Here is a 12,060-nt window from a genome sequence, read left to right as displayed (position 1 = left end):
TTTAGATCCTACCCATCCTGGCCAGGTGACTCGGTTGGAGCATCATCTTGTACACCTAAAGGTCAAGGGGTTCGATCCTGGTCAGGGCAAATACCTAGGTTTCCGGTTTGATCCCCAGTTGGGGTGCATATGGAAGGCAACCGGAAGGCAACTGATCGGTATTTCTCAATGTTTCTTTCTCCCTCCCTCCCTCCTACTTTTTCACCCTCCCGTTTTTTTGTTTTTGTTTTTGACAGAGAGGAAGGGGGAGAGATAGAGAGTTAGAAACATCAATGAGAGAGAAACATCGATCAGCTGCTTCCTGCACACCCCCCACTGGGGATGTGCCCGAAACCAAGGTACATGCCCTTGACCGGAATCAAACCTGGGACCTTTCAGTCCGCAGGCTGACGCTCCATCCACTGAGCCAAACCGGTTTCGGCTCACCCTCCCTTCTTACCTCCCTCCCTCTATCCCTCAACAGATCTAGGATTTAAACAAAAATCACTGAGCTAAGGTTAGGAGGCTCTGGTATCTGGGAAGATATGGATGACTCAGCCATAATCTTTAGGCTGAAGTAGTGAGTCAGACCTTTAGTCACATGTCTAGAAAAGGTTATGAGTAAATTTAGAAAGCCTGCCAACTAATCCCCAGAGAAGAACCTGCCTATCCTCAGAGTTACTGAGAAGTTTCATGGCTCTTTGCCAAATACTGCCAAGTCAACACCGGAGGCAAAAGCCCATGACACAAAGAGTCACCACTGTGTCAGCTTGGGCACATTGCTCAACCCACTGACCAAGAGCCTCAATTTTCTCTGTAAAAATTAGAGTAAATACCACTACCCTACAGGTTTGCTAAAAGGATTGTTACATAAGGAATATAAAATGCTTTGTGTATGCCGTGATATGCCTGGCAAAGCAATAATCTCACCATAGATCTCTGTGTTTTCTCATGGCCTCCTCTCCATTGAAGCATTAGGGTTAGCAGGATAATTTACCAAGACCTACAATTGTGCTTAAAATTTAACCCCACCAAGGAGAAATGAGGACCAAAACCCCATTAATCGCCCTGGCCAGTGTTTCTCAGCAGTTAGAGAATAGCCTGTGCACTGAAGGGTCTTAAGTTCAATACCTTGTTAAGGGCACGTACCTGGGTTGCAGGTTCAATTCCTGGCCCCAGTTGGGTAATGTGGGGGAGGCAACCAGTCAATGTGCCTCTCTTTGTTTTTGTTTTTCTCTCTGCCCCTTCCCCTTCCCTTCTCATTCCCACTCTAAAAATCAGTGGACTTCAGGTAAGGATTAACAAAACACACACACACACACAGCATTAATCTCGGCTATCTCTGAGCAGCTTCTTAGATAACACAATCAGCATTAGCACAGCAAAGTCCTTCATACCCAGTTGAGAGTTAAAACTAGATGCAAAAACTGTAGTTCTGGTGGTGGGGCCAGTTCTTGAGCTCCATAGGAAGCTACCTTCCCCCACCTTAGGCACTGAGCAGAAAGGCAGTCATTACTGTGGATTGGCAATGTGAAGAGGGCTTGTTTCAGACAGTAGTATCTGTCCTCCCTCTCTACCATGAGCAAACGCACACACTTCCAATAAAATCCTTAATCTTGGAGTTTCTTTCTGGACAGAGGGAAGGGTATATTGACTTGAAATTGTTCCAGAGACCTCAGCCTTGCTAATGGAGGTGACTTATAACCGCAGCATGATGATGAGGAACAATTGAAGAAGCAAATGGTAGAAAAGAACTTCACACTCACTGACCATTTTGTCAGGTGTTCATCTCAACACCTTCCACAGATCCATTGACCAAGAGCCTCAGGAGAGCACCCAGCTTCCCATCAATCAACCCACTTTTTCCCTGTCACTCTGCAGACACTCTTGTGTCTTAGAGGGTGTTACACACAAACCAGATGAGAAAAGCAGTTGGGAGCCTCTGAAGACCTCATTCAGACTTGCTAAACACAAGGAAAATCCAGGCTATGGGAATTGTTATGGGAATATGACCTCAAACATTCTAACCTCCTTTCAGAAATGGCTCCCACCTATATCCTCGATTCCAAAGTAGCCAGTTAATAGCCTCTAATTATAGCTGCTTGAGTTCCTGTTGGCTGTTTTTTACATCTTTTTTTTTTTAATATATATTTTATTGGTTTTTCACAGAGAGGAAGAGAGAGGGATAGAGAATCAGAAACATCGATCAGCTGCCTCTTGCACACCCCCTAGTGGGGATGTGCCCACAATCAAGGTATATGTCCTTGACTGGAATCGAACCCGGGACCTTTCAGTCCGCAGGCCTATGCTCTATCCACTGAGCCAAACCGGTTTTGGCCTGTTGGCTGTTTTTTATCTGCTGACCATGTTTACCTCTTGCCTAGCTCTAGAGCAAGCTTTCACAGGCTTCTAAAACCCCGCCTCCCCCCTTGGAAAAAGAAAGGAGACTTTCAGTGACAAACTAGTAGCCAGTTACAAGCCTGCTCTGTCCCAGGCGCCTGTGTATCTGAGGCTTTCTATACTTCATTACTCTTTTGGGAAGAATTTTCCCCAAGGAGCAAGAACCACCTTAACTTCTGACTGAACTGAAGCAGAGGGAAAGTTGTAAAGTTCTAGAAAGTCCCTTAATGCCTATCCAGTGAGTGTATCCTGATTTTGAGCCAAAAAAAAACTAATACTGTCTCTGCCCATCTCTAGCCCATACCACAGAGGTGCTGTGGCTTTGGCCTTTCACTGCTTTCTGACAGGCTTGAAGAAGAATAGAGATTAAGAAGATTCTGAAATGCCATAAAGTGCTATATTTATTTTTTTATTTTTCACATTTTACTAAAGTGTTGGCATTTGAGAGGATCTCTTTTAATGATCTTTGCATTGATAGTTCCAGTCCTTGGACTGTCCCTTCTCTATCTCCCTGCCTCATAGATTTCGTAGGATTTTTTCTTAATTGGTGTTTTATTTTGCTTCAGTTGATGCTCGCACCCTCCTTACTCACCTCCTTCTCCCCTCCAGCTGCCCCTGACTCTTTAGGATGCCGAATATTCCCCTGTTAAGACAGAAATTCTTCTGGAGCCATCTCAGCTCAGAAAAGCAACTTGGCAGCTCCAGTCTTTTCTCCCTTAATTTCTTTGAATGGCACTGTGGTTAAATGTGTGGATTCTGGGGTGAGGAAAACCTCTATTTGATCTGCTACTTAGTAGTTATGTGGTTTTGGGTAAATGGCTTAACATCTCTGTTGCCTTATCTACAAAATGTTATTATTTTTACTACATCTGAGGTAAAAATGATACTCCCACAATCATCTAGGAAGTGTTTTTCCCCCTAATTAAATGCATAAGGTCCTTCATTCTAGACCTACCAAAAAGATTGATGGGGGCCCAGACATTGATAGTGGTTTTGATTGCTATTTTTAACACTGCCCAGGAGAATTTTCTGATGAAATGGCTAGATTTGTAAGTCACTCCTGTAATATATATATAAGTATTGAGCATAGTACTTGACATAGAGTAGGTGTGGATTAATGCTAGTGAAGATTTCAGGAGCCAGGAAGATGCTCTTTAAACACATTTAAATGTTAAGAGCAAGGGTTGCTACTCTTGAGAGTGTGGCTTTAGGATCTGGAGTAGTCTTTAATGTGGCATGAAGCTGGTTTGAAAAGCATCCTTTTTTTCCTAAATGAGTATGGTTTAACCAGAGTCTGTGGTGAGAGCTGTGGGGCAGTCACTATTTTCCATAGCTGATCTCCTAGGAAAACTGCAGGACCTGAGCTGCAAATGAATCTTGGTATATATTCCCAGATGAGAGGTGTAGGGATGAGTCAGCCCAGGGACCAGCACCAGCTTCCACCCCCGAATAAAGGAGGAAAGATTGGGTGGAGTTTAGTTCTGGGGTGCCTAAAGAACTGAAGTCAGGGTGTCTGCTCTTTTTGGGCTTTTAAGGAGAAAATCTTTGTGAGCATATCCAAACTCTGGACTTCCTAAAGCCAGGTCCCTTGACCCAGCTGAGCCATTCTGTCTTCTAGTAATAAGTTCAGGCATGTAGCCATTAACTGGCGTGACCCACTACTCCTATCCTGTAGAGGAGCCAGAACCCCCAGCCCATAGTGGTGAGGATGGTGACGAGAGCCCTAGCACTTTCTGACTTAGCTACTGTGTTACAGAAGCAACATCCAGGGCAGTGTCATCTGCAACAATGCTGTGATCGAGAAGGGAGCAGACATCAAGGACTGCTTAATTGGAAGTGGACAGAGGATTGAAGCCAAAGGTAAACAAAACCCAATTATAGTCATAGATGCCACTTTTCACCTATCACACCAGCACAGATGATGCTCAGTGCTGGTGAGGAGTGGGGAACAAGCACATGCATACATCAGAGGGGAGGACATAAACTGATAAAGCTGTTCTTGCAGGGGGATCGACATTGTCATTGTCAATTTTTAAAAAAAAAATATTTTATTGATTTTTTACAGAGAGGAAAAGAGAGAGAGGGATAGAGAGTTAGAAACATTGATCAGCTGCCTCTTGCACACCCCCCACTGGGGACTCACCCGCAACCAATGTACATGCCCTTGACCTCTCAGTCCACAGGCAGATGCTCTAACCACTGAGCCAAACCGATTTCGGCAGTCATTGTCAATTTTTTTTTTTAATATATTTTATTGAGTTTTTACAGAGAGGATGGAAGAGGGATAGAGGGTTAAAAACATCGATGAGAAACATCTATCAGCTGCCTCTTGCACACCCCCTACTGGGGGTGTGCCCGCAACCAAGGAACATGCCCTTGACCGGAACCGAACCTGGGACCCCTGAGTCCACAGGCCGACGCTCTATCCACTGAGCCAAACCGGTTCTGGCCATTGTCAAATTTTTTAAATTTGACTTAACTTCCATTTTCAGGAATTTATCTTACAGATAAACTCATATTTGTATGCATCCTACTATCAAAAAACTTAAAGCATGGGAGGTCATCAACCAAGGATAATGCATATATGCATGGCCTTGGAGATAGACAATGGGTGAGGTCCTGGGGCAGAAAGTGGGGATAGACTAGAAAGGGTCAATGGGGGGGAGAAGGGGGGGAAACATATGTAATACTTTCAACAATAATTATCTTTGAAAATAATTTTAAGCATACCAGCCCAGCCAGTGTGGCTCAGTAGTTGAGCATTGACCCATAAATCAAGTTGTCACTGGTTTGATTCCTGGTCAAGGCACATGCCCGGGTTTCAGGCTTGATTCCCAGTAGGCAGAGGAGCATGTAGGAGGCAACCTATAGATGATATTTCCCTCTCATCAACATTTCTATCTCTGTGTCACTTCCTCTATCTCTAAAGATCAATAAAAACATATTTTTAAAAATATATAGCCCTAGCTGGTTTGGCTCAGTGGGTAGAGTGTTAGCCTGCAGATTGAAAGGTCCCAGGTTCAATTCCAGATAAGGGCATGTACCTCAGTTGCAGGCTCCATTCCCGGCTCTGGTTGGGGTTTATGCAGCAGGGTTGGGGTGGGAGGGCAAACCAATTCATGTGTTTCTCTCACATTGATGTTTCTCTGTCTCTCCTCCTCCCTTCCACTCTAAAAATCAATGGAAAAAATCTCCTCGGGGGAGGATTTTTAAAAAATTAATTCATCGAAGAGATTCTAGCTCACAGCTCTACAATGGCTGCCGAATTAAGCTTAGAAAATAGGTTATAGCAAAGATGTATACCCCAAAGTGTTCAGATTCAGAACCCCCAGTCTTTTCCCTGACTCCATGGAAGGCCCTGGAAGGGGTCTGCTGTTCATCTGGTCTGTGAAGCTGCTTTGTTATTCTGTCCCCTCCCCGCTCCTCATTGCATTTCTCTGTGGTTTGTTCTCTTCTGTTTGGGTTTGTGACCCCCACATAGTGTTTCTTCCACCTCCTTCCTGCCTCTTTGTCTTTGTAAACTCTCCTGCTCAATAAAAAGTAGAAACATCCCCCAGTGCTTTCTTCTTTCAGTCCCTCCTGGAGCCAGGAGCTGCTTCCTTTTGTTGTTTTTAAAAGGGTTTACTCCATAGGCTTATCTGAATGAATGAACTCCATTTGCCAGCGCCCTAGAGGTCCCTCCTTTCTTGTGTGCTGGAACCTGGAATTTCACAGTTTCTGCTCTTCTCCTCCCCATTTCCAAAAAAGTGATGGTGCTCCTTCCTTCTACTTTGCAAGGAACCCTTTTTATTCCATGTGCAGAATGCATGAATGCCAGATACTGAGGGCCTGAGGCATGGATCTCCTATCAGGGAGCACAGGGCTGCTTCAGTGTCTCTGGGGCTTTCTGACACTAACTAGTGGTATGTGCCCATTTTTTAGCAAGGAGATTCCTTAATGGTCCTTCTGAAGGAGAGGGAACCAGGGAAGTTATCTGGACTCTAAAGTAGAGAGCCCCAACACTTCCTGCTCCGTCCTCAGTAAACTTCTGGCCAATCACCTGTTCCCACTATCACTTTTCTTTGAGGCTGAACTGTGTGGATAAAGCAAATTCCTAGCCATCAGTGCAATATTCAAGACCTGTTAATATGGATGACCCAGACAAGCATCAATAACTCGGGTCTTCCCCAGCAAAGAGCTTAGTAGTCTTCCTCATATGGAGGAATTTCATCCTCATAAGTAATGCCCTCTCTCCAATTCCAATCACTTGTATATCAGAGTCACTACATCTATCCCAAAATGTGACTCTCATAACCCACTGTAAGCCTCTCTACCTTATTCTAATTTTTCATGTTTTTTAAATTAATTTTTAGAGAGAGAAAGAAACACTGAAGAGAGAGAAACATCATCCATCAGCTTTGCCTCTGCATGCCCCGTACTGGGGATCAAGCCCGCAACCCAGGCCTGTGCCCGGACAAGGAATCAAACTGAGACCTCTTGTTTCCTTGGTTGGTGTTCAACCATTGAGCCACACTGGCCAGGCTCTACCCTATTCTAATACTACCAGAACAAACTATTCTCTGACAATACTGGCTTTTATCACCCAACCTCATCATGCTCAGTTAATGAGATTATTTGTGGCAAAAATCCTGATAATCAAGTTTGACCTTCTGCTTAAGCCATTAGAAAGCCATAGCCAACAGTCAAAACCTGGGAGACTGATGAGACTCTGAGTCTCTTATCGCTGTCAGTGAGAGAACTCGGGTCTCTTCCCTGTGACCACAGTGATCAGTCTTTGGCCATGAAAGCAGGCCTCATGGTGATTAGATCAGGTCCTGGCTAATAGGAATTCTTCCTAGCTTCCCGACAGTGCAGCTTTTCATATGTGACTTGTCATTCCCTTCTGTCCCATTGATTTTTTCCCAATTTACCATCCTCCCTGTACTCCTTACCTTCGAGATCTTCCCAACCAGATTCTAGCCCAGAACTTTTCTGTTGTGTGTACGGAGCCTGCTTCCAACCCTGGCCAAGCAGAACTAGAACTGCTTGTTGCTCCCCCACCTTTACTGAATCTCCATGAAAATACATCTACTCTCTTCTCCTAACCCAAGGCTAAGAGCAGACCTGAGGGCAGAGTGAGAGTAAGGAGGGCGAGCTTGGGAAGGCTCAGGTGCTTATTTGGAGCCTGAGGATGGAGCACAAAAAAGCATTGTCTGCCCCAGCCAAGCAGATAATTAGCCCCTCTGGTCTGGAGCACTAGGGCCAAGAAGAATGTTAGTTGGAACTGGGGCTGTCTTCAGAACAGCCCAGTGTCCCTGGAGACTGAAGAAAAGACTGGCTGAAGGAAGAGCAAATGTCAGAGTCTGGATATAAGCAGATGAGGCTGACTCATGGCTATAGAGGGATAAAGGGTAAAGTAGAGCTTTTGGAGGTGCCCTGGGAAGCTAACTAGAGCAGCATTTCCTTTGTTCTTTTCTGGTCAGCCTTATCTCAAGGGTGGAGCCTGACAGTCACACTCCCAAGACCACCCAGCCCTAGGGAATCTGGCAGCCTGAGCAGTCTGGGCCTCCTCCCCATTCCTCTCACTGACGTCCAAAAAGTTACACCTCCCATGAGTACACAGACCAGCCCCAGCCCCATTCTGTAATTACTGTTCAATACTTACCAGAGCACTATGCTGGGCTCTTTACATCAATCTTACCAAATCTCCACAAAGACTGGAACAGTTTGCTCAAAGTCATAAAGAATTCAAATCTTTATGACTCAAGCTCTTTCCTTTCCTGCACTGTTCCCTTTTCTTCCTCTCTTTCCTGTCCTTTTCTTCTCACATGAGATTGCCCCTATCCAATTCGGTGCCATAACAGCAAACTTTGTGAAACACGTAGACCTGTTTCTCTTCCCACTGGAGAAAAGTTGGAGAAATAGGCCTGAGGATTCAGGATCCCCAAGCACCGTTGCTCTACTGCACCAGACGTGCCAATTAAATTCTCTTTGAGAAGGAGATTGGAGTCCTTCTCTTCTATACATATGGGGGGTTTTCCCCTACATCTGTACTCTCACTTAACCCCCCAAACACCCACACATTCAACAAAGAGTTACTGCCTACTGTATTCTAGGCTCTAGGAGGGTATCTATAAAGATGAGTAAGACTTGCCTCTTGCTGTCTAGCTGTTTATAGTCTATTATAGGAAAACAGATGAGTAAAGAAATAAATACAGCCTGACCAGCGTGGCTTAGTGGTGGAGTGTTGACCTATGAACCAGGAGGTCACAGTTCAATTCCCAGTCAGGGTACATGCCCAGATTACATGCTCCATCCCAGTGGGGTGCATGAGGGAGGCAGCCGATCAGTGATTCTCTCTCATCATTGATGTTTCTATCTCTCCCTCTCCTTTCTCCTCTGAAATCAATAAAAAGTTTATATTTTTAAAAAGCTAACCCTCATCTTACCTTTCATCATATCACCGATCAGCTTCAGGGCACTTCTGTAACTATGTTGAGGATTCCCAGTATTCCTCTTCTCTCCCTCTTTTTTTCCAAACATCTTGGTTAACTTAAAACATTTTCATCAGTGAACCATCCAACTTCATAATTTAGCTTCTTAATTTCCTTAACTTCTCTACCAATCTTCACCTTCTTTCAACTTTAGCTCTCCACTTATACAACCATACCCTATCCTTGTCGTTATCCGAAATCTCTGAAATCTTTCATGTGCCAGTAGCTGTGTTAAACACTGGGGTATGAGCATAAATACACTGCCCCTGCAGTGTGAGGTAGAGGATAATGAAATAATGATATAGAGATAAGCACAGGTATTAGATAGGGTGTTCTCACAAAGCAGAAAATGGACAGCTCGAAGGGAAGGCATCAATCACATAATAGAGGTGATTGATTAGGGCTTTGGGATAAGAGTGTGATGGGGAAGAAAGGCATGCTGGAACAGCATGTGCTGAGGTCTAGAGCTGTAAAATAGTATGGCTTTAGGTACAAATGAAGAATTGTGGAAGATGGGGCTAAAGAGGTAGCAAGAGTCAGGTCATGGAGGGGCTTATGAGTTTGGATGTTATGAAAATAACACTGGCCACTATTTATGGAGCACTCAGTGATTCTTTAACTCATTGAGTCCTTGCAACAACCTATACAGTTGGTGCTATTATTTCCATATTACATATGAGGCAACTCCCTTTTTCCTTTGGATATCTCCATTTAATCATTTAGTCTCACTTCTTCTCACTCTTTTCCTTTATTCCCTCTCCCCAGGCCACACTACAGTATTTCGTGTTTTCCTTTCCTACATGTTTTCACTCATGTTGTTCTAGTGGCCTGGAATGCCTTCCCTTTGATTCACTGCCTGAATCAAAGGGAAGGCATTCTTTAAGACCCCGCTCTATTCATCCTTAAAGACCCCGCTCCTTCCCCTCCTCTGCGCAGTCTCCCTGAGAGCCAGGTGCATAGAGCAGACCCTCCTGCTGTCTCTCCTGTAGTCCCTTTGGCAAGTTGTATTCCCAAGAGCTTCTCAAGAGCCAGAGCCGCATGGGAGAGGAATAAACGTTTATGAACACAGAATTAAAAGTAATTGGGTTTAAGATGACATCTTTTGCTGACAGTTCTCAAACAACCTTTTCCTTTTCTTTTGTAGCCAAACGAGTAAATGAAGTGATCGTGGGGAATGACCAGCTCATGGAGATCTGAGTTCTGAGCAAGTCAGACGCCTTCCTCTTGGCCCCCAGAACTACAGATGTTGGCTGGCCCACCTGTTTGACTCTGTATTTATTTCCCAATAAAGAAGGGCTCCCACAGGCATGCTGCAGACTTACAGGGTAGTGCCACGCTCACATGGGGGGGGGGGGGGGGCGTGCCTCCAGCGTGTGTTCATGAGCATGTGGTAAAGACCATCTAGACCCAGTGTGTAGAACGAAGTAGAACATAGCAGCCTGGCTCCCGGTACAAAAGCTACCAGGCAGGGGCAGCGGCCCTCCACTGGGAAAGCTCCCAGGACCGTGGTCGGCAAACTGCGGCTCATGAGCTCTTTGGCCCCTTGAGTGTGGCTCTTCCACAAAATACCACGGCCTGGGCGAGTCTCTTTTGAAGAAGTGGCGTTAGAAGAAGTTTAAGTTTTAAAAAATTTGGCTCTCAAAAGAACTTTCAATCGTTGTACTGTTGGTATTTGGCTCTGTTGACTAATGAGTTTGCCAACCACTGTCCTAGGAGGACTGCTTTCTGACTGGCTGATCTAGTCTCATCCATAAAAGCATATCCCTCCTGAAAGGATCTGGAAGTACTTCAGTCCCTGGCCCAAAGGCCTAGTTGCTGGCAGTGCCATCTCTGCATATCGTGCTCCCTCTACAGCTGCTGATTTGGGCAGCCTGGCCCCTGAACCTCAGCCCAGACTTACCACTCTGCCTCCATACTACCTGCCACACAGATTCCCAGCCCCAGCCATGACCCCACCCCCAGCCTCAGCCTCTAACCCCTGCCTTTCCTCCCTGCCCTCCCAGCCTGTAGCCAATTTCTCCATCTCAACTATTGTCCCTTGGAGACCCTGAAAGCAAGCAGAAGGCCGCCCGTGCCTGGCCATCAATAAAACCCCACGGGTTTTAGTGGCAGCAAAAGCAATAAAAGAAAGCCATGGTCTGAGAGCCAGACCCCTTCCACCTCCCCTTAACGAGGACTTTCAACCTGCTGGGGAAGAGCCAGGAAACTTATGGTTCGAAAATCTTCCAACTCTTCTCCAGGTGCACTCCCCTATATCCTAATTATACAGGCGCTCCTGCTTCAGATAATTGAGAAGTGAGATTTCCCTACTCACAGCTCTTCTGGAGGCCTAGCCACCTTCCCTTCACCACCCCACTCCCAAACTCAGACACTCAGCCCTTGCCGCTCCCCGGACTGCTTTTACAACCTGCAGGAGTTTGGTGGAAGATAAAAGTGGCTCCTGGGGTGAGGTTTCACCTGGAATTAACAAAGGAAAGGTTTCTCTTGATGTGCTCGCTGTGGGTGGCAGTAATTATAAACATACTGGTTTCTACCCTGCTTCAAAAATCTGAAGTCTCAAGTTAATTTGAGTAATCTTGCCTGAATCTTCCTGTTGTTCTCCTTGAACTTGTGAGAGGCTGAGTAAAAGAGCATTCCTTCCCTGGGGAATCTCCACCTCCACCACCTGTCTTCTCGGGAGCTCTGGAGCTGCATTCATCCCACTTTCAGGTTGGACAAGGTTCCCGGAAGTGTGCTGAAATGGTCCAGCAGAAGTGGCTGAATTAACTGCAGCAGAGGTGGTCCCCTTTGGCACTGAAATTAAATTTGTGGGGCCCAGGTGATGCTGGAGGCAGTGCTGGCCTGGTTGGAGGACGATCTGCCTTCTTGTGATGCTGTTTGGCTTTGGCCAAATCACTGCCTCTCTTCTGTCCCTGAATTTCCCCGTCTGCAAACCGGGAAGGTTGGACTGGGTAATATTTTGTTGTTGTTAATTCTCATCTGAGAATATTTGTCATATTGATTTTTAGAGAAGGTAGAAGGGAGGGGAGGAGGAAGAGGAGGGGGATAGAGAGAGAGAGAAAAAAACATCAATGTGAGAGAGACACATCAATTGGTTGCCTCTCACATTCCCTGACCCTTAAACACCCTTGACTGGAAAGCAAACCCAAGACCCTTCAATGCATGGGCCCGTGCTCTGATCACTGAGCAGCACTGTCCAGGGCTGGAC

At 45.6% G+C, this 12,060-nt stretch overlaps 1 protein-coding gene across 3 annotated transcripts in view; it reads left to right on the top strand.

Annotated features, from left to right (window-relative positions):
- EIF2B3 (eukaryotic translation initiation factor 2B subunit gamma) overlaps nucleotides 1-10,160 on the top strand; it is an 87,796-nt gene extending 77,636 nt beyond the window's left edge. For 2 of the 3 annotated variants that reach the window (XM_036446374.2, XM_036446375.2), the window contains exons 11-12: nucleotides 4,136-4,239; nucleotides 9,997-10,160. In XM_036446374.2, the coding sequence (XP_036302267.1) occupies nucleotides 4,136-4,239; nucleotides 9,997-10,049 (157 nt within the window). In that variant the 3' untranslated portion in view covers nucleotides 10,050-10,160. The remainder of the gene's footprint in view (nucleotides 1-4,135; nucleotides 4,240-9,996) is intronic. The other variant, XM_045584764.1, reaches the window with a different exon arrangement.
- The last annotated feature ends 1,900 nt before the right edge of the window (nucleotides 10,161-12,060 follow it).

Source organism: Pipistrellus kuhlii, unplaced genomic scaffold (genome assembly GCF_014108245.1).
Source record: "Pipistrellus kuhlii isolate mPipKuh1 unplaced genomic scaffold, mPipKuh1.p scaffold_m20_p_2, whole genome shotgun sequence".
Classification (NCBI taxonomy): domain Eukaryota; kingdom Metazoa; phylum Chordata; class Mammalia; order Chiroptera; family Vespertilionidae; genus Pipistrellus; species Pipistrellus kuhlii.
This window is presented reverse-complemented; position numbering and strand designations above follow the sequence as displayed.